Source organism: Chiloscyllium punctatum, chromosome 25 (assembly GCF_047496795.1).
Source record: "Chiloscyllium punctatum isolate Juve2018m chromosome 25, sChiPun1.3, whole genome shotgun sequence".
NCBI lineage: Eukaryota > Metazoa > Chordata > Chondrichthyes > Orectolobiformes > Hemiscylliidae > Chiloscyllium > Chiloscyllium punctatum.
Window position 1 is genome coordinate 61,598,983 of NC_092763.1, and position 26,855 is coordinate 61,625,837.

Consider the following 26,855-nt stretch of genomic DNA (forward strand, 5'->3'; position numbering starts at 1 on the left):
TCCAGATCTGGGTTTATAATGGCATAAGTCATTAAAGATAGCAGGTTATATGGAGAGCAATTAGAAAAAGCATACAATATCCTAAGTTTAAGCGCAAGAGCAAAGAGCTTAAGCTGAACTTTTTTAAGATACCAATTAGACCTCAGCTAGTGTATTTTGTACAGTTCAGCAAAGATATGAACACATTGGAGACAGTGCAGAAGAGGTTGACAAGAATAATTTCAAGACAAATTAATGACAAATTTGAGTTATAAGGAATGATTGGAAAAGTTGGGACTGTTTATCTTGGAGAGGAGAAAGGTAAGAGGAGATTTGACAGAAGTCTTCAAAACCAGTAGGGGTCAGAGTAGATAGGGCATATCTGTACCCACTCAAACCAGCTGAGAATGAGACAGCATACATTTAAAGTGAATTGCAAATAAGGAAATATTATATGAGGAAATATAAGGTGAGGAAATACTTTTTCATACAGCGAGCAGGTAAGGTCTGAAGGTGTTGCCTACAAGTATAGCGGAGGCAGTTTCAATTGAGGGATTCAAAAGGGTATTGGATGATTATTTGAATAGAAACAACGTAATACAGAAAAAATGCAGAATGGCACTAAATCATGATGCTCATTCAGGGAGCAGGTACAGACACAATGGACCAAATAGCCTTCTTCTGAATCGTAATAATTCTATGGTATTATTGTGACAGGATTATGTTTTTTGATTTCCCAACACATGTAGGTGAGTTGTCCATTTGTTTCTACAGTGTGATATATGAATGTGTATTGTGGACTCTAAACGATTCTGGAAAATCATATTAGGTTCTTGCATTCATCAACAAAAAAAGTTGGATTCCATTATGTTGGCTTTCAAAAAAAGTGGTGGAGGGAACACTTTCCCTCCAACTCTTCATCTAAGTAATGAAGGTGGACTGTAAATTGCTGAAATCCAGCACTGCCTGCCAACTAGAAACTGCTCTGTTTATGCCCACTGTCTATAGCTAATCCTCTATCTATGCTAATGTACAACCATCTCCATACATCCTTACCTTGCCTATTAAAAGATGCTGTAGCATCTTATTGAATGCCTTTTGGAATTCCTGATATACTACATCTATTTATTTGTTCCCCTTAATCTAACTTATTAGATGTGGACAAAAGAACTAGGGCATTGTTACTAAGTTTGCAGATGACACAAAGATCACTGCAGGGACAGGTAGTGTTGATAAAAAGGGGAGGCTACAAAGGACTTGGACAGGCTAGGAGAGTGGGCAAAGAAGTAGTAGATAGAATACAATGTGAGAAAGCGTGAGGCTGTACATTTTGGTAGGAAGAATAGAGGTATAGACTATTTTTTTTAAATGGGGAAAGGAGATTCCCAAGCATTTTCCGAACAATTGATATAGGGCTAGTTGGCCTGTAGTTCTCTATTTCCTTCTCTCTTGAAAATGAATCTTTCAGTGTTGCTGTGGCAAACTGGCACTCCTCTCTCAAAAACATATGGGTGGATCTATAGCAAATGGACTGCCATGGTTCAAGAAGGCAACTCACCACGGCCTTCTCATGAGCAACTAGGAATGGGCAAACATTTCTGGCTTAGTCAGCAACGCCCACATCCCATAAATCAATAAAATATTGCCAACTTCCAATCTGATAAGAACATTCCCAAACCTAGGAATTTTGAAAAATCATAGCTAGTGGATTCACTATCACTGCAGCTCTATCTTTTACATACATGTAGCCCTTTGTGTCCAGGGATTTGTCAGTATTTAGCCCCTTCATTTCCTTCAACCTGTTTGACTCTATGCCAATTGCCACATGATTCAGATAACAATCCAGAGATTATGAAACAAACACAGAAATTGTTGGGGAAACTCAGAAGGCATGGGAGCATCTGTGGAGAGAAAACAGAGTTAATGTTTTGGATCCAATGATGCTTCTTCAGAACTGATGGTACCTAGGAGGAGGTGATATATTTGATCAAGACTTAGGGTGGGGCAGGATGGTAAAGGAGTAAGTGATAGGTAGGGGCAGATCCCAGAGGGAAAGAAAGGCAGTTAGGCAGACAAAGGAACGGATATTGATAAGCCAGGTGGAAAGAAAGGCTGATAATGAAGACCAAATGTAGGCAAAAATAGATTGTCTGCGCTGAAAGCAGCGCATGAGATGACAGGACCTACGGTAGGAAACAAACATGGAATAGGGTATTGACGCCCTAAATTTATTAAACTCAGTGTTGAGTCCTGAAGGCTGCAGAGTTCCCAAGCAGAAAATGAGATGTTGTTCTTTGAGCTTACACTGTATCTTGCTTGAGCAGTGTGGCAGGCTCGAGACAGAAATGTTGACCCAGGAATTTAATGGTGTGTTGAAGTGGCAGGCAACTGGAAGCTCAAGGTGGTGTTTGCAGATAGAATGCAGGTGTTCAGCAAAGTGATTGCCCAGTCTGCATTCTGTCTTCCCAATGTAGAGAAAACTACAATATGAACAGCTTCACAGATTATGCTTGATGTTCTCCAATTTACTTTGCATCCTAACTCCTCAATTTCTCTGAATACATTATGAATTGTATTGATATTTTGATTTCTGCTTGGGTCACAATTAGATCTTCCTCTTGCCACTGAAAACTCCTCTCCAACTGAAAGGAGAGCTCATGGCATTGGACAGGCCACACAATCTTTGAAGTTTCTAGCTATGGTTGAGAGTCTGAGGACATACTGTTATCAGCAAAGAACTGCATCAATTCAACCTGACTACAATATCCCCATCACTATCATATTCCTCTTTATTGCACCCACTTGAATGACGTTCTACATCGTGGTCCATGGCAAGTATGTTTATCCTTCTAGCAGTCCTTCTCCTCGTCCACATATGTAGAAGAATTCTTGTACTTCTCAAACAATGTCACTCCATCACTACATGCTGGTTTCCCGTAGTGCCTGACTTCCAATCACCTCTCCTGTTCCAGACCATTGACCACCTCTAAAGTTTTGCTTCATTTAATGGGTCTGTGCCTCCTGGAACACATAATCCTCCCTCTTCCTGATGCCTTGTAATATCCGTAACTTAGACTGTAGCTTAGCAACTCAGAACTAAAGTTATGCAAGTTTCAGGCATTCATTGCAGATGTAATTGTCTGAGACTGCAGTGTATAGTCACTGAATGTTGCAGGAAAATACTGCATGTTATTCATTCCTCAAACACATATTTTCTAGGTCGATGGAAAATTTTTAAAGAGGGAGAAGCTCGAATCAGCCAGTTTTGTATGGACCAAGAGTGCAAAACAGAGTTGGAAGACTTGCTTAAGGTTTTACAGCTGAACAAGCCAGAAAAGGAGCACTGCTGAAGTGGGGAAGCTCGCAAGGTGGGGAGGTGGGGGAATGGTGTTGTCTGTGGTGAGGTACCATAATGTTAGAAGGGAAAATTCAGTTCATTGAAAACTGGTCTGTAGCTGGACTGCAGTGGGACTCTGGTGATGATTGAGAGCACCTCAGAACCAAAATGTATACAACAGAAAAATGAATAAAGAAAAATCACTGTGTTAGCTTTCTTTATTACAAGGAAGAGAGAGAGAAAAAAGTGCCTTCAGAGGCAATAAAGAATGGAGAGTGGTCCTAATGTGTATTTATTTGTATTATAAAACACTATTGAAATTACTTACATGATCTTAATTCTTAGGATGCAATTAGTCTGTCAATGTGTGAATAATATTCAAGTCACACATAATGCATACTTTGGTTTTATGTAAAATTTCTTTCTTCGTATAAATCTGCGGAATATGTTGACATTACCCTTGAAGGTATTTGTACTTTATTTATGTACTGACAGTTCATTTTTCTTGAAACTAATAAAGTATAGCCAGTTGTATAACATTTTATTCCTTTGTCATCTATTTTCTAATGTCTATGGATTAACGGGAAACTGGATTTATCTTTATCTCCACACAATTATAAATATAAATGTCTCATGCATTCTTTTTTGTATCACTTTTAAAGCCACAGCAGAAACAACCTGTAATGGATACTTAAAGATACATTCTGTTCCCAGGTCACCAATAATATGTATCTTAGCACTTACGATGAAAGAATGAAGCTGTTCTTAGTACTGTTACTGTTCCCACGACTACATGCATCTCAGTGATGGTAGGGCTCATTAACAGCGCTATCAAGCAACTTACTTCGTACTAATCTGCTCCCCGATTCTGTTTGGCCACTCACCTCAAGACCTCATTATAACCTTTGTTCAAGAATGGACAAAAGAGCTGAACTTCAGAAGTAAGCTGACTGTTGCTTTTAATATCAAGGCTGCATTTTATCGAATCTGAAACCAAGGGGCCCTCGCACAACTAGAGTGCTAAATTGCCCTGTTGCAACTATGGATGTGTAGGCTAGGTGGATTAGCCATGGGAAATAGAGGGTTACGGTGATAGGGTAAGGGGTTGGGACTGGGTGGCATGCTATTCAGAGGGTCGGTGCAGACTCGATTGTCGAATGGCCTACTTCCGCACTATAGGGTTCTCTGATTCTAGAGTCAATGAAAATCACAGCTGGTGGGATTCACACCTACCACAAAGGAAGATGGTTATGGTTGTTGAAGATCAGTCAGATTGGCTCCAGCACTTCACTTCAGGTGTTCCTTAAGGCTTCAGAACACATCCATTGATAAATTCTTAAACCAACAAACAGAAATTCAAGTGTTCCTGCCTGCAGTATGAGGCAAAGAGTTGACTGCTAGAGTCAAGCAAAAATATTAGATATGATGCTGACAAGATCTTTAAGGGCAGCAGATCAACCATTACAATGTGAATTTGTAGATCAATAGCTAATATTTTGCCTAAGGGGGGAAAATAGCGAACTATATGTAACAATGCTCGAGAGCTTAAAATAGTTTGATGGAAATGAATAATGAACTGTATATTAAGTTACGGCTTTCCCATCACCAAATCACTGTGACCTTTCCTTCAAGCATTAAATGCCACCAGTAAAAACACCTGTGTTTACATGCAAAACCTATTATGGGCACTGCAAACTATCAAAAGTGATGGTGAGGGTAGGGCAAGAGGGAAGGGGCTAAATCAAAATGGAGTTGGAGGGAAACTAAAGCACCCTATCTACACTTTGGTACACACCTCCCTCTAAAGGCATTGAGAGCCTTGATGGATACTGCCTGCTCCCTCTACAAGGACATCCAGGCATGAACATTGCCACAGAAAAGGGGCAGACATTCAGTAGATTTACCCCCTCCATAGCCCGCTGTCTGGACCTGTTTATTTCCAGTTTGGCCAGACCCACAAGGTGCAGACTCACAAGGAAGTCCTCTGATCTGCCCATGTCCCAGTTGTCCAAAGATCAGGAGTGTCGGGTTGAAGCGCAACCAAGTACACAACAGAAGATTTTTCAAATAACTGAAAAGGGGGTGCAAATGCCTACAACCAATATAAACATGTTTCACAGATTCCACAGCTTTATAAAGTAAACAGCTGGATTGAGAGTCCATAAACTGCTGTCACCTGGGAGGGTCTGCTTTATTTTTGGTTTTATATACTCCAAAATGCTATCATGCACAAGCGAGTGACTTTCCCACCACCAAAATTACCAGGACGTTTTTTCCCTTTAACTATCACCAGTGATCACCAGTGTAGCCAGTCCAGTATTTACAAGCAAAGTCCATTATGGGAAATTCAGTGTCTGGTGTATTTATTTATTTTATCAGCTATTTCTAATCAATCTGTACAGTGACTTTATCACACACCTCTGGACTTGAACCCTGCTCTCCTGGCTCAATTACTAGAACTGCACCATAAGAGTCCTCATCAGTATCTACTTTATAACATTCTCAGGTGATGAACTACAACCTGGCAGACCATTGCCTGTCACCAAGCTTACTCAACAAGCTACACAAGGAGATTAATTAGTGATACCCCCCCAACCAAAAAGGTGTTATCCATACAATCCCTACAGTGTAGGGACAGGCCATTCAGCCTAATCAGTCCACACCAACCCTCTGAAGAGCATCCCATCCAGAATCATTCCCCTACCTTATTCCTGTTACCCCTGCATTTCCCCATGGCTAACATACCTAACCTGCACATACCTGAACACTATGGGTAATTTAGCATGGCCAGTCCACCTAACTTGCATATCTTTGGACCATGGGAGGAAACCAGAGTGCACAATGGAACGTGCAAACTCCAACAGACAGTCGTGGAAGGGTGGAATCGAACCCAGGTTCCTGGCACTGTTAGCCACCATGCCACCCTGTCACACTGACAAAGGTGCAGAGCATCACTGTTCAACTTGTAAAAACAATGGTTCATTGTCTGATTAACCATGTCCTTTACTGAATGGTGCAAATGTGTGATATTCATCCAAGAACTAAACTCAATAGAGAAAGTTATGGCTTGTCATTTCAAGCATAAATACCATTTTAGCTATGTAATATTGGGAGTTATTGTCAATCAACACTACTTAAAATTATTCACAACAAGCTTAAAGTCTAATTTCTTCAAATTTTAACTGTTAGAACTGTTCCTGGATCAAAATCAAGAAGTTTTCTCCCCAGCATTGTGGGTGTTCTGACACTATATGGACTGAAGCAGCTCATCACCACCATCTTCTCAAGGGCAACTAGGGATAGGCAATAGACCTTGTCCCATAAGTTAATAAAATTAAGGATGATAGCTTCAACAGGCTGACACCTCATTTTCAGGTATGCCTGGTATTTCCATTGATCTAAACTTCATTCGCCAATATTCAATCAAAATACAGTCTATTTGACCTGACCTGAATCCAGTTGGAAATAGAGGTTCAGGTCATTCACCTAGGACAGTGCACCATTTAAACTCTCCCCTTTGCAATTATAAAAAGTTGTGGTAATTCAAGCAGCATTGCTGACTTGAGAGACTTGCAACAGCAAGAATGACGACTTATACCTTCTAGCTGCGAATAGAAATAACAATCAGAAGGTATCCAGTGCTGATCTCACTTACAGTCAGATGAAAACCATTGGCCCTAATTATCTTCGTGAAAAGTGCTGGTCAAATTATGGTTATGTTTGCTGCAATAATTTAAATCAGACTTATCACAAAAATGAATATGACAGCACTGTCATGAAAATGAAAATGTACTGTTTTTTCTTACAATTTAGATAAGAACTGAACACATTTTCCAGAAAAGAGTTCCAATTTAATGAGAAGATATGAAGGGATAGAATGTTCTGCTTATGCGCATATCTCACATGTAACCTTATTGGTTAGAGGCTCTTAAAAACTATTTGTTTGTTGCCAACAATTTGATTTGCTTTCCGCTACTTTGACCCTTTAGTCTCTTTGTTGAGGATTTACAACACCTTTGGAAGTGATCTCTAATATTTCCAACACAATCTCATGGGCAGCTAGTCAAATGTAATAGTTTTTAGAGATAAAATAGCCCAGATCTCAAATTTATGATGTTGGTATGTTTGTTGTCCACTCTACCTTCTGTGACTCCTAGTTATACTTTCCACAGTTCCTTTCCCTCATTGTTCTATCAGCTATTTTCAAGGATAAAATTTGCCCTTTTTGTTATGCTGTTTTGAATATCCTTGTGACCTCGAATGAACTTCGGTATGTTGATTTTCATGTCTCCTGCCTTTGCCTGCCCACTACCATCACCTGTAGTCCTAAGAACAACAGAAATGCATTCCATCCAGAGGGGCATGTGCTAAGAGGTTGTGTTTCATGTTCAAGCAAATTTAAAAGAAGGGTGCATTCTGCCAATTGGCAATAAAGAGCTGAACTTAATAAGATACAGTTGTATGATATACAGGTTACAGAGCTATACAAACCATGGGTTCAGCTTAGAGGGGCTTGTCTTCATTGACACTTTCTGCCTTGTCAGAGTCAAAAAGTCTGGCACAAGCACAGCAGGTCAGGTAGCATCAGAATAGCAGAAGAGTTCATGTTTCAGGCATAAGCCCTTCATCAGGAATGATCATACCTGATGAAGGGCTTATGCCCGAAATGTCGACTCCCCTGTTCTTCGGATGTTGCCTGACCTACTGTGCTTTTCCAGTGCCACACTTTTCGGCTCTGACTCTCCAGCATCTGCAGTCCTCACTTTCTCTCTCCTTCTGCCCCGTGCTCCACAGCTGGTGGCTACGAATGTCCAGGTATCTGGAGCCCAAACTTCCAAATTGCTTTCAGACTGTAACATATTGTTGTAATCATAAGGGGAATGTGTGCTGCAGCTTTTCACACATTGCAGTAAGAATGCAGGTAGCCACAATTCGCAGTCACAATTTCGAAAGCATGCAGCCTTGGGAACACATGGTGGAACTAGAAAATAAATATTAGGAGGCAGGGGTGATCCCCAGATTCCATGTAAGAAAGCCAAGTTTAATTGAAAACAGAAACTACTTGTGTGAGACATGGCATGGACATTTTACATTCCACCACAACATTGTTCAGCTTATTGAAGCAATCTTGTTCAACCCTAAAAGGAGACAAAGTACCCTGGATTTTTCATCCAGGGTGGAAACCCAGGGTCGAGATTATTTCTGCAATCCTGACTAGCCTCTGGGGAGGAATAATGATTAATGGCAAAGGGGGATGTTGGCCGTCCAAATTAAGAATGCCAAAAAGGCTCTTGAAGCTTTCCAACTTAAAAGAAATAGGAGGCTGTAATTGAAAATGAGTAAGAGAGGGGGAACATCAACGTGGATGTCTCTCCCCCAATGTTACCATTCCCACTTTAACCATCTCCCATTGCCTCTAGTTGAATTAATTTTCATGCCAGTGGTGTTGATTGATAATAATTACCACTTATTACAATGTTAAAGGGTACTTATGCTTGAAATTACAAAACAGAACCAACTGTTTTGAATCTAGTTTTGGTTCTACCAGGGCCACTCAGCTCCTAACTTCATTATGGCTTTGGTTCCAACGTGGACAGAAGAGTTGAATGCCAGAGGTGAGATTAGACTGACAGCTCTTGTCATCAAGACTGCATTCAAACAAGTGTGGCATCAAAGAGCTCTAGCAAAACTGGAATCAATGGGTTATTAGGGGCCAAATTCTCCGCAGTTTGGAGTCATACCTGACACACAGGAAGATGTTTGCAGTTATTGGAGGTCAGTCATCTCAGCTCCAGGACATTTCTGCAAGAGTTTCCCAGGTTAATAGCATAGGGCTAACCATCTTCAGCTACATCATCAATGACCTTCCCTCCATTATAATGTCAGAAGTGGGGTTGTTCGCCTATGATTGCACAATGTTCAACACCACTCATGACTCTTCAGATGCTGAAGCAGTCAATGATTGGGACAATATTCAGGTTTGGGCTGACAAGTGGAAGTAACATTCACTCTACACAAATACCAGGCTATGACCATCACCAATTAGAAACAATCTAACTACTGCCCCTTGACATTCAATGGTATTTCCATCATTTAATTCTCCATTCTCACATCCTTGGGGTTACCATTCATCAAAAATTCAACTGGACCCCCATATAAACACATTGACTATGAGGACAGGTCAGAGGTTAGAATACAGTGGAGAGTAACTCACTGATTCCTGATGAAGGGTATTCGCCCAAAACGTTGACTCTCCTACTCCTCGGATGCTGCCTGACCTGCTGTGCTTTTCCAGGACCATACTCTCGACTCTAATCTCAAGCATCTGCAGTCCCCACTGTTGCCTAGAGTAACACACTTACTGACTCCCTAAAGCCTGTCTTTCACTCTATGAGGCACAAGTCAGGAGTTTATGGAATACTCCCCACTTGCCTTGATGGGTGCAGCTCCAAAAACACTCAAGAAGCTTAATGCCATCAGGACATAGCAGCCCGCTTGATTGGCACTCCATCCACAAGCATCTACTCCATCCCCCACTGACGTTCAGGAGCAATGGTGTGTACAATCAACAAAATACACTTCAGAAATTTACCAAAGATCCTCAGATAGCACCTTGAAACCCATGACCACTATCCACCTAGAAGGACAAGGGAACACCACCACCTGCAAGTTCCCCTCCAACCCACTCACCATCCTGACTTGGAAATATATCGCCATTCTTGGGTGACACAGTGGCACAGTGGTTAGCACTGCTGCTTCACAATGCCAGGGACCTGGGTTCAATTCCCGCCTCAGGCAACTGTCTGTGTGGAGTTTGCACATTCTCCCCGTGTCTGCGTGGGTTTCCTCCGGGTGCTCCGGTTCCCTCCTACAGCCCAAAGATGTGCAGGTGAGGTGAATTGGCCATGCTAAATTGCCTGTAGTATTAGGTGAAGGGGAATGAGTCTGGGTGAGTTGCTCTTCAGAGGTTTGGTGTGGACTTGTTGGGCCAAAGGGCCTGTTTCCACACTGTAAGTAATCTAATCTAATCTAATCTTTCACTATTGCTGAGTCAAAATCCTGGAATTCCCTCCCTAACATCATTGTCGGTCAACCTACAGTAATTCAAGAAGGCAGTTCACCACCATCTTCTGAAGGGTAACTTGGAATGGCCAATAAATGCTAGCCAGTCAGCAAGGCCTACATTCCAGAAATGAATAAAAAGTCTACATCTGACCTGCTGCATAAATACAGAAACCTCACACTATTCAATTCATGTCAATGATTATCCAAATGGTGAAATGTCACTTACACAAAATTAATGGTACAGCACCCTTTGTATATTTAATCAAGCAATCACATATCATCCAAAGTTTCTTATGGTCTTGTTAATTTGATGCATTTGACACATTATTTTTATTTCAGTCCATAAAATCAGGGCCCTGTTTAGAAAACATAGTACATAGAACAACACAGCGCAGAACAGGCCCTTCGGCCCTCAATGTTGTGCCGACCTGTGAACTACTCTAAGCTCATCTCGCTATACTATCCCATCATCATCCATGTGCTTATCTAAGGATTGTTTAAATCTCCCTGATGTAGCTGAGTTAACTACATTGGCAGGTAGGGCATTCCACAACCTTACCACTCTCTGCGTAAAGAACCCGCCTCTGATATCTGTCTTAAATCTATCACCCTTCAATTTGTAGTTATGCCCCCTCATACAAGCTGACATCATCATCCTTGGAAAAGGACTTTCACTGTCTACCCTATCTAATCCTCTGATCATCTTGTATGTCTCTATCAAATCCCCTCTTAGCCTTCTTCTTTCCATTGAGAACAGACCCAAGTCTCTCAGCCTTTCCTCACAAGACCTTCCCTCCAGACCAGACAACATCCTGGTAAATCTCCTCTGCACCTTTTCCAATGCTTTCACATCCTTCCTGTAATGGGATGACCAGAACTGTACACAATATTCCAAGTGCAGCTGCACTAATGTTTTGTATAGTTGCAGCATTACATTATGACTCCAGAACTGAATCCCTTTACCAATGAAACCTAACACACCATATGCTTTCTTAACAGCACTATCCATCTGGGTGGCAACTCTCACGGGTCTATGTACATGAACTCCAAGGTCACTCTGCACACCCGCATTACCAAGAATCTTTCCATTGACTCAGTACTCTGCCTTCCTGTTATTCTGCCCAAAGTGCATCACCTCACATTTAGCTGCATTGAACTCCATTTGCCACCTCTCAGCCCAATTCTGCAGTATATCCAAGTCTCCCTGCAACATTCTTCCACACTGTCCACTACTCCACCGACTTTAGTGTCATCTGCAAACTTACTAACTCATCCATCTATGTCTGCATCTAAGTCATTTATAAAAATGACAAACAGCAATGGTCCCAAAACTGATCCTTGTGTCACACCACTAGTAACTGGACTCCAGGCTGAATATTTTCCATCAACCACTACTCGCTGCCTTCTTACAGAAAGCCAGTTTCTAATCCAAACTGCTAGATCACCTTCAACCCCATGCCTCCACATTTTTTCCAACAGCCTACCATGTGGAACCTTATCAAAGGCTTTACTGAAGTTCATGTACACCACGTCAACTGCCCTACCCTCATCCACATGCTTAGTCACCTTCTCAAAAAACTCAGTGAGGTTTGTGAGACATGACCTGCCCTTGACAAAACCATATTGACTATCTGAAATCAAATTGTTGCTTGCTAGATGATTATAAATCCTATCTCTTATAATCCTATCCAAAACTTTTCCTACAACAAACGTAAGGCTCACTGGTCTATGATTATCTGGGTCATCTCTACTGCCCTCCTTGAACAAGGGCGCAACATTTTCAATCTCCAGTCCTCTGGTACTAAACCTGTAAACAATGACGACTCAAATACCAAAGCCAGAGGTTCCTCCCTAGCTTCCCAGAGAATCATCAGATAAATCCCATCTGGCCCAGGAGACTTGTCTACTTTCACTCCTTCTAGAATTGATAACACCTCTTTCTTACTAACCTCGATCCTTTCTAGCCTAATATTTCATATCTTATTCTTCTCCGGAGTGAAAACCAATGAGAAATATTTGCTTAGCACCTCTCTGATCTCCACAGGGTCCACACACAATTTCCCACTTCTGTCTTTGACTGGCCCTATTCCTACTCTGGTCATCCTTTTCTCCCTCACATACCTATAGAAAGTTTTAGGGTTCTCCTTTGTTCTACCTGCTAAAGTCTGCTCGTGTCCTCTCTTTGGTCTTCTTAACTCTCTCTTTAAATCCTTCATAGCTAATCTGTAACTCTCCATCACCTCATCTGAACCATCTTGCCTCATCAACACATAAGCCTCCTTCTTCTTCTTAATGAGAGATGCAATTTCTGTAGTAAACCTCAGTTCTCTTACCTTATCACTTCCTCCCTGCCTGACAGGGACACACCCATCAGGGACACACAGTACCTATTCTTTAAACCAGCTCCACATTTCGACTGTCCACATCCCCTGCATTTTGCTACCTCATTCTATGCCTCCTAAGTCTTGCCTAATCGCATTATAATTGCCCTTGCCCCATCAATAACTCTTGCCCTGTGGCATGTACTGAATTATGGTCACTGTCTCCAAAGTGCCCACCTACAACTAAATCAAACACCTGGCCTGCTTCATTGCCCAAGCACCAGATCCAGCACAGCCTCCCCTTTTGTTGGCCCTTCGCATACTGTGCCAGGAAACCCTCCTGTACACATTGGACAAAAACCTGATTCTTCTGATGTACTAGAGTTGCAGCATTTCCAGTCAATGTTGGGGAAGTTAAAGTCCCCCATAATGACCACCCTGTTCTTTTCACTCCTACCCAGAATAATTTTGCCAATCCTCTCCTCCACCTCCCTGGAACTCTGCAAAGGCCTATAGAGTCATAGAGATGTACAGCATGGAAACAGATCCTTCGGTCCAACCTGTCCATGCTGACCAGATATCCTAACCAAATCTAGTCCCACCAGCCAGCACCCGGCCCATATCTCTCCAAACCCTTCCTATTCATATACCCATCCAAATGCCTCTTAAATGTTGCAATTGTACCAGCCTCCACCACTTCCTCTGGCAGCTCACTGCATACACATACCACCCTCTGCGTGAAAAGGTTGCCCCTTAGGTCTCTTTTATATCTTTCCCCTCTCACCCTAAAGCTATGCCCTCTAGTTCTGGACTCCCCGACCCCAGGGAAAAGACTTTGTCTATTTATCCTATCCATGCCTCTCATAATTTTGTAAACCTCGATAAGGTCACCCCTCAGCCTCCGACGCTCCAGGCAAAACAGACACAGCCTGTTCAGCCTCCCCCTGTAGCTCAGATCCTCCAACCCTGGCAACGTCCTTTTAAATCTTTTCTGAACCCTTTCAAGTTTCACAACATCTTTCCGATAGGAAGGAGACCAGAATTGCACGCAATATTCCAACAGTGGCCTAACCAATGTCTTGTACAGCCGCAACATGACTTCCCAACTCCTGTAATCAATACTCTGATCAATAAAGGAAAGCATACTAAATGCCTTCTTCACTATCCGATCTACCTGTGACTCCACTTTCAAGGAGCTATGAACCTGTACTCCAAGGTCTCTTTGTTCAGCAACACTCCCTAGGATCTTACCATTAAGTGTATCAGTCCTGCTAAGATTTACTTTCCCAAAATGCAGCACCTCACATTTATCTGAATTAAACTCCATCTGCCACTTCTCAGCCAATTGGCCCATCTGGTCCAGATCCTGTTGTAATTTGAGGTAACCCTCTTTGCTGTCCACTACACCTCCAAGTTTGGTGTCACCTGCAAACTTACTAACTGTACCTCTTATGCTCACATTCAAATCAATTATGTAAATGACAAAAAGTAGAGGGCCCAGCACCGATCCTTGTGGGACTCCACTGATCACAGGCCTCCAGTCTGAAAAACAACTCTCCACCACCACTCTCTGTCTTCTACCTTTGAGCCTGTATCCAAATGGCTAGTTCTCCCTGTATTCCATGAGATCGAACCTTGCTAATCAGTCTCCCATGGGGAACCTTGTCGAACGCCTTACTGAAGTCCATATAGATCTAATCTACTGCTCGGCCCTCATCAATCTTCTTTGTTACTTCTTCAAAAAACTCAATCAAGTTTGTGAGACATGATTTCCCACGCACAAAGCCATGTTGACTATCCCAAATCAGTCCTTGCCTTTCCAAATACATGTACATCCTGTCCCTCAGGATTCCCTCCAACACCCTGCCCATCACTGAGGTCAGGCTCACCGGTCTATAGTTCCCTGGCTTGTCTTTACCGCCCTTCTTAAACAGTGGCACCACGTTTGCCAACCTCCAGTCTTCCGGCACCTCACCTGTGACTATTGATGATACAAATATCTCAGTAAGAGGCCCAGCGATCACTTCTCTAGCTTCCCACAGAGTTCTCGGGAACACCTGATCAGGTCCTAGGGATTTATCCACCTTTAACCATTTCAAGACATCCAGCACTTCCTCCTCTGTAATATGAACATTTTGCAAGATATCACCATTTATTTCCCTACAATCTATATCTTCCATATCCTTTTCCACAGTAAATACTGAAGCAAAATATTCATTTAGTATCTCCCCCATTTTCTGTGGCTCCACACAAAGGCTGATCTTTGAGGGGCCTTATTCTCTCCCTAGTTACCCTTTTGTCCTTAATGTATTTGTAAAACCCCTTTGGATTCTCCTTAATTCTATTTGCCACAGCTATTGCATGTCCCCGTTTTACCCTCCTGATTTCCCCCTTAAGTATACTCCTACTTTCTTTATACTCTTCTAAGGATTCGTTCGATCTATCCTGTCTGTACCTGACATATGCTTCCTTCTTTTTCTTAACCAAACTCTCAATTTTTTTATTCATCCAGCATTCCCTATACATACCAGCCTTCCCTTTCACCCTGACAGGAATATACTTTGTCTGGATTCTTGTTATCTCATTTCTGAAGGCTTCCCATTTTCTAGCTGTCCTTTTACCTGCGAATATCTGCCTCTAATCAGCTTTTGAAAGTTCTTGCCTAATACCATCAAAATTGGCCTTTCTCCAATTTTGAACTTCAACTTTTAGATCTGGTCTATCCTTTTCTGTCACTATTTTAAAACAAATTGAATTATGGTCGCTGGCCCCAAAGTGCTCCCCCACTGACACCTCAGTCACCTGCCCTGCCTTATTTCCCAAGAGTAGATCAAGTTTTGCATCTTCTCTAGTAGGTACATCCACATACTGAATCAGAAAATTGTCTTGTACATACTTAAGAAATTCCTCTCCATCTAAATCTTTAACACTATGACAGTCCCAGTCGATGTTTGGAAAGTTAAAATCCCCTACCATAACTACCCTATTATTCTTACAGATAGCTGAGATCTTCTTACAAGTTTGTTTCTCAATTTCCCTCTGACTATTGGGGGGGGTCTATAATACAATCCCAATAAGGTGATCATCCCTTTCTTATTTCTCCGTTCCACCCAAATAACTTCTCTGGATGTATTTCCAGGAATATCCTCCCTTAGCACAGCTGTAATGCTATCCCTTATCAAAAATGCCACTCCCCCTCCTCTTTTGCCTCCCTTTCTATCCTTCCTGTAGCATTTGTATCCTGGAACATTAAGCTGTCAGTCCTGCCCATCCCTGAGCCATGTTTCTGTAATTGCTGTGATATCCCAGTCCTATGTTCCTAACCATGCCCCAAGTTCATCTGCCTTCCCTGTTAGGCCCCTTGCATTGAAATAAATGCAGTTTAACTTATTAGTCCTACCTTGTCCCTGTCTGCCCTGATTGTTTGACTCACTTCTGGTCTCAGCTGTACCCGTCTCAGATCGATCTCTTTCCTCACTATCTCCCTGGTTCCCACCCACCTTACTAGTTTAAATGCTCCCAAGCAGTTCTAGCAAATTTCCCTGTCATTATATTAGTCCCCTTCCAACTTAGGTGCAAACCATCCTTCTTGTACAGGTCACTTCTACCCCAAAAGAGATTCCAATGATCCAAAAATGTGAATCCTTCTCCCATACACCAGCTCCTGAGCCATACATTCATTTGCTCTATCCTCCTATTCCTGCCCTCACTAGCTCGTAGCACTGGGAGTAATCCAGATATTACTACCCTTGAGGACCTCCTTTTTAAATTTCTACCTAACTCTCCGTAATCTCCCTTCAGAGTCTCAAACTTTTCCCTTCCAATGTCGATGGCTCCAATGTGGACAATGACCTCCTGCTGGCCCCTCTCCCCCATGAGAACATTCTGCACCCTCTCTGAGACATCCTTGATCCTGGCACCAGGGAAACAACACACCATTCTGCTTTTTCTCTGCTGGCCACGGAAATGTCTGTCTGTACCTCTGACTACAGAATCCCCAAACACAATTGATCTCTTGGAAGCCAATCACCCCCCGTTGCATTAGAGCCAGTCTCAATATCAGAAACTTGGCTGTTCTCGGTATGTTCCCCTGAGAATCCATCACCCCCTACACTTTCCAAAAAAGCATACCTGTTTGAAATGGGTATGTCCACAAAAGAGTCCTGCACTAGCTGCCTACCTCTCTTACCCTTCCTGGAGTTAACCCATCTATGTGACTGTATCTGAGACTTTCCCCCCTTCCTATAACTGCCATCCATCCCATACTGTTGCTGTCACAAATTCCTCATCGCTTCTATTTGTCTCTCCAACCAATCCACTCGATCTGTTAAGATTTGCATCCAACAGCATCTATGGCAGATATAATCCGCAGTAACCCTTAAACTCTCTTTAAACTCCCACATCTGACAAGAAGTACATATCACTGCAAAGGCCATTTTTGCTCCTTCACAATCTACAGACCCAGAAAATAACACCGTCTTATTCCTCTACAAAACACTGCACCAGGTTAGATTAATAGCTATGGCTTATATTTTAAGTTTAATCAAGAGACTTATCTCCAAAAAACATATAATCAAGAAAGAATCCACTGTACCCACTCCTGCCGTCTTTCTCTTGGACAGACTTAAAACAACAATTATCTTATCTGATTCTGTGCTGTGAACTTTGCCAAACAGTTCCTCCAAGATTAGTTGTGAATTTCACTGTTTGTTAATTTTCCCAGATGCACTCTGATGTCCAGTGATGCACGAATTCAAACAGCAAAGGCGGTAACTGTGCAGGTTTTTTTTTCTCTCTCCTGCACTGTCCTCACCATGTACTTCCTTTGTCTGCTCTTCTCCCTTTTAAACTGCTGTTGTTTTGCCTTTTCTTTTCCAAAGTTCCAAAACAATGCAACAGCATATAAAACAGTAATTGCTGCTCCTGGAGTTCAAGGAAATCGCCTCCAACACCTAAAATACCTCAAAAAAAGGAGCAGCTCTTACAGCCAGAGATGTTTCCCATCCTTCATCTTGGATTACCCAGAATCCCTTCAAAGAACTCCCAGCAGTGTGACCTCTCCTCTCCTCTTTCTAACCTCAGCTCATGCTACCCCTGTCAAAAGTTCTTTCAGCCACCGTTATACTATCCTTGACTAACAAGGCCACACCTCCCCCTCTTTTACTACCTTGCCTGTTCTTAATGAAAGGTCTAAACCCTGGAACCTGCAACATCCATTCCTGACCCTACTCTATCCACGTCTCCGAAATGCCCACAACATCAAAGTCTGAGGTATCTATCCATGCTGCAAGCTCACCTACCTTATTTCGGATACTTCTGGCTTTGAAGTAGAGACACTTCAAACCAGTTTGCTGTCTGTCAGCACATTCCTGTGACCGTAAAATCCTGACCATGCCCTCCCTACTCTCATCGTCCTATGCACTGGAACTACACCTCATAGTTTACATAGCTGAGTGCTCAAGTCAGAACTAAATATTTCTTGGCTGTATTTTCTATAGGTCAAATGGTATCCTGCTGGAAGTTTCTCCTTTAAGCAAGACAATTTTATTTAATCTTTCAAGGAAGGTGTCATAGCCAGCATTTGTTGCACATCTTTCATTGCCCTTGAACTGAAATGTTTGCTTGGCCATTTCAGAGGGCATTTAAGAACATTACTGGAGTCACACTTAGGCCAGACCAGGTAAGGTCAGCAGATGTCCTTCTTCAAAGGACATTAGTGAACCATATGAGTGTTTACAATGATCCATTCATGGTCATCATTACTAAAATCAGTTTTCAGTTCAACTATAGATTTAATTCAGATTTCACCAGCTGTCATCATGGGTTTTGATACTTGTTCCTCGAACTTGAACCAGGATCACTCACCCAGTAATATTGCCACCACACCACCATCTCCACATCATAGCATTGCTGTTTTTTGGGATCTTGTTTTGTGCCAAAGTGCTTTCTTTTAACAGACATAACATCACAGAACATCAAAATTAGCTCTAGATATGCAAAGAACTTTGAGCTATTTCTGAGAGAAATTATCAAATGCAAATTTTACTTTGCCTGGGCTACCTCTTTTGAAAATCTTCAAAGACAAAAGATATTATTGTAACAAAGGTCATTCAAATGATAAACTCCATTAACTCAAACTCTACACCAATAAGTGCTAGTCGCAATGTTATAGAAGTAGCAGCAAAGCAACAGTCAACATATCCTTTTAGATTGTAAACATAGTAGAGTAATTATTTAGTTTAATGCTAGCATTTCTGGCCATGAATCAAAAGGTGCAGAGGTGCAGTGGTGTATGGAGACTGGTTCTCCATTCTATGTCTTATACTAACACCTGGTGTGATGCTTATATATTGTTGTCTGTGGTTAATCCTCATTCAACACTAACCACTCCAAGCTGCTGATATAAAGGTGGCTATGGCCATGGAGGGAGTGTTGATGTTTCAGACTGTTCATCAGTCTAGCAATCTTTTCATTGCCTTACAATGATCTTCAAGGTAAAAGTGTGAAAATCTGGAAAAAAACAAACAAAACAATAAGGATACAATACATAGTCATTCTCCTGTACAATTTTTGTACGTGTATATAAAAGGAGAGGTGGTGAGTTCCAAATCAATTTGGCCCAGGCAGTACTTTGCTTCAGAGATTGAAGCCAAATTCTTGACTCAGCTCAAAGCTCGGCTTGACCTCGAAAATATCTGGCTCTTCCACCTCGAGTGATGACATCACTGAAATGTCAAAGGCATGTTTTTGGCAGTGGACTCGCTGTTAGCTGCTATGAAAACAAATTAATGGCTTAGAGTGTTACCACAGAATGTCGTGCAATTACTTTATTCATAACACATGTATTAATTTAAAACTGGTGGAATAAAAGCATTAATTACAGTGAATTACTGTTATATAAGTAATCTCAAATTGCGAAGATTAAATTTAGATTGAAGTTGAATTTAGGGTGACACATGTCAGTAATATGTAAATTATGCCTGCCAATCTTTTGCATTTTAAAATTACAATTTCGGACAATTGATTTTAGACTTGTTCAAGTTGAAAATTTAAATAGCACAATGGTATAAAATGTTGTAATTTTCCAATTTGTTATGCCACAAAAAGACAGAATATATCTTGCTTTGTGGTTTGTCCCTGTGATCAGTGCAACTAGTTTCCAACTTTCTGCCTGCTGACAGCCAGTAAAAGCTGAATAAGCCTCTAAATTGTGTGGCTTTAAACATCTCCTAATTAAGAGTTTCAAAAAGTAATTCAACAGCACTCGAAAAATTGTTGTCTGGCCATCCTCTCTCTCAAGAAATGATAACTGACTGTAATGAAGGAATCTAAAAGAAAAACATTTCTTCAAGTATCCATTTTTATAGACACAATTGGATATTGCACTAGGCTAAACGTGTCCTGTGTTATTCTTGCTTTGTTTCGAAGGGTCTAATATAAACCATAGTGGAGGTTGTGGCATTATAGCTAGCTTCATGATTTGGACTAGGCAAATAAGTAACCTGTTCTGAATTACTACTCTGTCTTCCTGCCATGAAGTGCACATACATGGATGTAGAATAACCAACCACCAAAAAGTTACAAAATGTACCAGTCCAGATAAATATATGGAAAGTGGTATGGTCCTCACTGCTTACAGTGGGCACGTGAAATTCATCCATTATATGGCCAAAATAACCTAACAGCCAAGATCCTAGAACTGGACAGCAAGACAGCAGTTAACTAGCTATTGGCTGACAACTGCCATTGCAACAGTGGTGAGTTTCCGGTAGAGGATTCACATTGCTCAGTCAGTATCTGAGCTGCCGTATAACTATAGCAGTCTTTCATTGAGCAAGACCTGCAAAGGTATTAATGGTAACAACCAATCAAAAAAGATCAAAATGTTCAAACAGAGCATGTAAACAAAAAATATAAAGAAAAATTATTAAAATGAAGCAAATGCAGTTTTCAGTTTTTACATAGCTAATCTCTCCTTGAGTATTTAAGAAGAAACCTATTCAAATGAATGTCTTTTAATCATGCGGTGAATTGCCTAATTGCTGAGAAATGTACATATATTTTCATTTCCAATTCTCACTGTTAACATCAAGCAATCCTAATTTGCATTGCTCAACTAAGTTTCATTTATTCCGCTTCCCGTACAAAACATCACTGCATGGCATCAAGTACAATTCAATATTAATGATATTTCTGCATAGATTTAAAAATTTAACCCATATTCATGGTATAAAATCTTATTTGAAATTGTTTCCCCTCAACATTTGCAACAAATGTCCAAAACCTAAATACAAATGCCTTATTTTAAGAAATGCTATTAGAAATAATATCAAATCTAATTGTCCAATTTACAGTTAAAGTAAATATTGGTAACAGAAACTATTCACATGCAACCAGCATGCAGATGTTACTGTGTAATTTGTCATTTGAGCTGTTTGTTTTTCATTCGACAGTGGATGTAGAAGCACAAGCAATTCAAGTTGTGGTAATTAAGTCAAGCAGATGGATATATTGCCAATCCACCACTTGATTTATATAATCTGTCCACAGTAATTAAAGTGCTTTAGTGCCTTTTGGGATGACACAGATAAGAAGGGAGACAGAATTAAAAACCGGTCAGCCTAACATCAGTGATAAGAAAAGTAATGGAATTACAATGAAGAGAATGGAAGAATATCTATCAAAAAGAAATATAATAATCAGCAGGCATTTCAAATGGGGAAATCTTGCTTTACCAACCTTACTGAATAATTTGGCAATTTAACAGAAATGACAGGCAATGTTAATGCATCAGAAGTAATTTTTTTAAATGTTCAAAATACCTTTGAGAAGCTGCAATATAATTGACTGATACATAACGTTAGGGATAAGAACAGAGGTGACAAGTGACAGAATGGATTGCTATCTAGGTTTAAGATAGAAAGCAGAAAGTGGAGATTAAAGGTACTTATTCAGAGTGGCAAATGGTCTTCTACAAGGTTTAATACTGAGATCTCTACACTTCAAAATTTGAACATAAAACATAGAACATCACAACACAGTACAGGCCCCTCACCCCTTGATGGTGCGCCAACCTGTGAAACCAATCTGAAGACCATCTAACCTACACTATTCCAATTTTATCCATATGTGTATCCAATGACCATTTAAATGCCCTTAAAGTTGGCGAATCTACTATTGTTGCAGGCGGTGCCTTCCATGCTCCTACTACTCTCTGAGTAAAGAAATGACCTCTGACACTTGACGATATCTTTCACCGCTCAATTTAAAGCCATGCCCCTTCATCCTAGCCATCACCATCTGAGGAAACAAGTCCTCACTGTTCAACCTATCTAATCCTCTGATTATCTTATGTGTCTTTATTAAGTTACCTCTCAATCTTCTTCTCTCTAATGAAGACAGCCTAAAGTCCCTTAGCCTTTCCTTGTAAGACCTTTCCTCTATACCAGGCAACATCCTAGTAAATCTCCTCTGAACGCTTTCCAAAGCTTTCATATCTTTCCTATAATGCAGTGATCAGAACTGTATGCAATACTCCAAGTGTGGCCACATCAGGTCTTTGTAAATCTGCAGCATGGCCCCATGTATCTGAAACCCGATCCCTCTACTAATAAAGCTAACATACTGTATGCCTTCTCAAGAACCCTAATAACCTGATTGGCAACTTTCAGGGATCTATGTACATGGACGCTGAGATCCCTCTGCTCATCTACGCTACCAAGAATCCAAAACTCTGCATTCCTGTTACTCTTTCCAAAGTGAATCACCTCATACTTTTCCGCATTCAACTTCAATTGCCACCTCTCAGCCAAGCTTTGCAGCTTATCGATGTCCCTCTGTAACCTACAACATCCTTCTGCTCTACCGACCTTCGTGTCATCTGTAAAATTACTAACCCATCCTTCTACACCCTCATCCAGGTCATTTATTAAAATGACAAACAGCAGTGGACACAAAACAGATCTTTGCGGTATACCACTAATAACTTAACTCTAGGATGAACATTTCCCATCAACCATTGCCCTCTGTCTTCTTTCACTGAGCCACTTTCAGATCCAAACTCCTAAATCACCCTCAATCCAATGCCTCCATTTTTGTACAATAGCCTACTGTGGGGAACCTTATCAAAAGCCTTACTGAAATCCATATACATCACATCAATTGTTTTATCCTCATATACCTGTTTGGTCACCTTCTCAAAGAATTCAATAAGGTTTGTGAGGCACAAACTACCCTCCACAAAACTGTGTTGAATATCCCTAATCAGCTTATTCCTTTCCAGGTGATTAGAAATCCTATCTCTTATAACCTTTTCCAACACTTTACCTACAACCAAAGTAAGGCTCACTGGTTTATAATTCCTAGGGTTGTCTCTACTCCCCTTCTTGAAGAAGAGAACAACATTTGCAATCCTCCAGTCTTCTGGTACTATTCCTGTAGACAATGACGACATAAAGATCAAAGCCAAAGCTCAGCATTCTCCTCCCTGGCTTCCCAGAGAATCTTGGGATATATCCCATCTGGCCCAGGAGGTCTTATCTATTTTTACACTTTCAGAATTGCCAACACCATCTCCCTGTGAACCTCAATCTCATCTAGTCTAATAGCCTATATCTCAGCATTCTCCTAGACAACATTGTCTTTTTCGAGTGTGAATACTGATTAAAAATATTCATTTAGCACTTTCCTATCTCCTCTGACTCCACAGACAACTTCCAACTACTATCCTTGATTAACCCTAATCTTGCTCTAGTCATTCTTTTATTCCTGATACGTCTATAGAAAGCCTTAGGGTTTTCCTTGATCCTATCCGCCAACGACTTCTCATGTCCCCTCCTGGCTCTTCTTAACTCTTTCTTTAGGTCTTCCCTAGCTAACCTGTAACTCTCAAGTGCCCTAACCGAGCCTTCATATCTCATCCTTCTTCTTCCTCTTCACAAGAGATTCAACTTCCTTAGTAAACTACGGTTCCCACGTTTGACAACTTCCTCCCTTCCTGATAGGTACATACTTATCAAGGATCTGCAATAGCTGTTCCTTGAATAAGTTCCACATTTCAGTTGTGCCCATCTACTGCAGTTTCCTTCCCCATCTTATGCGTCCTAAATCTTGCCTAATTGCATTGTAATTGCCTTTCCCCCAGCTATAACACCTGACCTGCGGTATATACCTATCCTTTTCCATTGTTAAAGGAAACACAACCAAATTGTGGTCACGATCACCAAAGTGCCCACCTACCTCCAAATCTAACACCTGCCTGTGTTCTCTACCCAATATCAAATCTAATGTGGCCTCATCCCTTGTTATCCTGTCTACATATTGTGTCAGGAAACCTCCCTGCACACATTGTACAAAAACTGACCCATCTAAAGTATTTGAACTATAGTATTCCCAGTCAATATTTGGAAAATTAAATTCCCTTATGACAACAACCCTGTCACTCTCACTCCTATTGATAATTATCTTTGCTATCCTTTACCAATTTAGATTTTTGAAGTCTAAATTTCTAAAATCACAGATTACATCAGTTTGAGAGGTTTTGCATTTGAGGAGTTCTGCAACAAATTACAGGAGGACATTAGTAGAAATGCAGAATGATTAAGTAGTTGGTAAATGACATTGAATATAGACATATACAAATGTGTGGCAGGAAGAAGGGAAGAAGTTCATTTATCATTCAAAAGGTATGAGTCTGGGTAGTGTGGACGAGCAAAGGGACCTCAGAGTAGAAATACAGAAATGGCTGAAAGTTATGTCACAGGTTAGCAGTGCTGTAAAGAAATCTAATCCATCACTAGGCTTTATTCCAAGGGGGATTGAATTGAGATGTAGGGAGGTTATGTTAAACCTGTTGCAAAATTGTGGTTAGACAAGACTTAAAGTTAGAGTCACAAAGATGTACAGCATGGAAACAGATCCTTCCGTCCAACCTGTCCATGCTGACCAGATATCCCAACCCAATCTAGTCCCACCTGCCAGCACCCGGTCCAAATCCCTCCAAACCCTTCCTATTCATATACCCAACCAAATGCCTCTTAAATGTTGCAATTGTACCAGCCTCCACAACTTCCTCTGGCAGCTCACTCCATACACATACCACCCTCTGTGTGAAAAAGTTGCCCCTTAGGTCTCTTTTATATCTTTCCCCTCTCACCCTAAACCTATGTCCTCTAGTTCTGGACTCCCCGACCCCAGGGAAAACACTTTGTCTATTTATCCTATCCATGCCCCTCATAATTTTGTAAACCTCGATAAGGTCACCCCTCAGCCTCCGACACTCCAGGGAAAACAGACACAGCCTGTTCAGCCTCTCCCTATAGCTCAAATCCTCCAACCCTGGCAACGTCCTTTTAAATCTTTTCTGAACCCTTTCAAGTTTCATAACATCTTTGCGAAAGGAAGGAGACCAGAATTGCACGCAATATTCCAACAGTGGCCTAACCAATGTCTTGGACAGCCGCGACATGACCTCCCAACTCCTGTACTCAATACTCTGACCAATAAAGGAAAGCATACTAAACACCTTCTATCCTATCTACCTGCGACTCCACTTTCATGGAGCTATGAACCTGCACTCCAAGGTCTCTTTGTTCAGCAACACTCCCTAGGACCTTACCATTAAGTGTATCAGTCCTGCTAAGATTTACTTTTCCAAAATGCAGCACCTCGCATTTATCTGAATTAAACTCCATCTGCCATTTCTCAGCCACTGGTCCAGATCCTGTTGTAATCTGAGGTAACCCTCTTCGCTGTCCACTACATCTCCAATTTTGGCGTCACCCGCAAACTTACTAACTGTACCTCTTATGCTCACATCTAAATCATTTATGTAAATGACAAAAAGTAGAGGGCCCAGCACTGATCCTTGTGGCACTCCACTGGTCACAGGCCTCCAGTCTGAAAAACAACCCTCCATCACCACCCTCTGTCTTCTACCTTTGAGCCAGTACTGTATCCAAATGGCTAGTTCTCCCTGTATTCCATGAGATCGAACCTTGCTAATCAGTCTCCCATGGGGAACCTTGTCGAACGCCTTACTGAAGTCCATATAGACCTAATCTACTGCTCTGCCCTCATCAATCTTCTTTGTTACTTCTTCAAAAAACTCAATCAAGTTTGTGAGACGTGATTTCCCACGCACAAAGCCATGTTGACTATCCCGAATCAGTCCTTGCCTTTCCAAATACATGTACATCCTGTCCTTCAGGATTCCCTCCAACCACTTGCCCACCACTGAGTTCAGGCTCACTGGTCTATAGTTCCCTGGCTTGTCTTTACCACCCTTCTTAAACAGTGGCACCACGTTTGCCAGCCTCCAGTCTTCTGGCACCTCACCTGTGACTATCGATGATACAAATATCTCAGCAAGAGGCCCAGCGATCACTTCTCTAGCTTCCCACAGAGTTCTGGGGTACACCTGATCAGGTCCTGGGGATTTATCCACTTTAAACATCCAGCATTTCCTCCTCTGACATCTCATCACTACTTTATAAATATGAAATAGAGACATTGGTGAGGATGTTTAGAAAGCTTATGGGCAAAATACCAGAAATGCCTATCAGAAAAGGAAGAAGAATCTGGGTACTCTTTATTGTGCAAAACAAAAACTGAGGAAGATCTCATGGAGGTCTTGATGGAGTCGAGACTAAGAGAACATTTTCACTTTAGAGGTAGAGCATAATTGGAGGCCATCAGTTTAAGGCTACCACCAAAGAAAAAAGGCAATTCAGATAAATGTATTAAGTAAAAGGTGGTGAGAATATGCAATGTGGAGCTCATTACCAAAGGACGTACTGGAAAGAATAATATAGATGCATTAAAAGAGAAGCTAGACTCTTACTCTCCCCTGAAAGGATTTGGGAGCTAGGTAGAGGAATGGATAAGTTGCGAACCCTATGACAGGCAGTCAGCATCACCGAGAGAAACAGGCCAGGTGAGGATCCTGTGACAGGCAGTCAGCATCACCGAGAGAAACAGGCCAGGTGAGGATCCTGTGACAGGCAGTCAGCATCACAGAAACAAGTAAGCAAGGTGATGACTTGCGGCAGGTAATCAGCATCACAGAGAAGAGTGGACTAAATGCAGACTCGAGATAGGCAGCAAGCATCATTGAGAGGTATGGGTGAGCTGAGAACCATCACAGAGAAGTAGGT

At 41.4% G+C, this 26,855-nt stretch overlaps 1 protein-coding gene across 1 annotated transcript in view; it reads left to right on the plus strand.

The window, feature by feature from the left end:
• Positions 1–3,855, plus strand: part of chrdl2 (chordin-like 2) — a 64,157-nt gene extending 60,302 nt beyond the window's left edge. The window contains 1 exon segment of the mRNA XM_072595385.1: positions 3,199–3,855. Within this exon segment, the coding sequence (XP_072451486.1) occupies positions 3,199–3,329 (131 nt within the window). The 3' untranslated portion in view covers positions 3,330–3,855.
• The last annotated feature ends 23,000 nt before the right edge of the window (positions 3,856–26,855 follow it).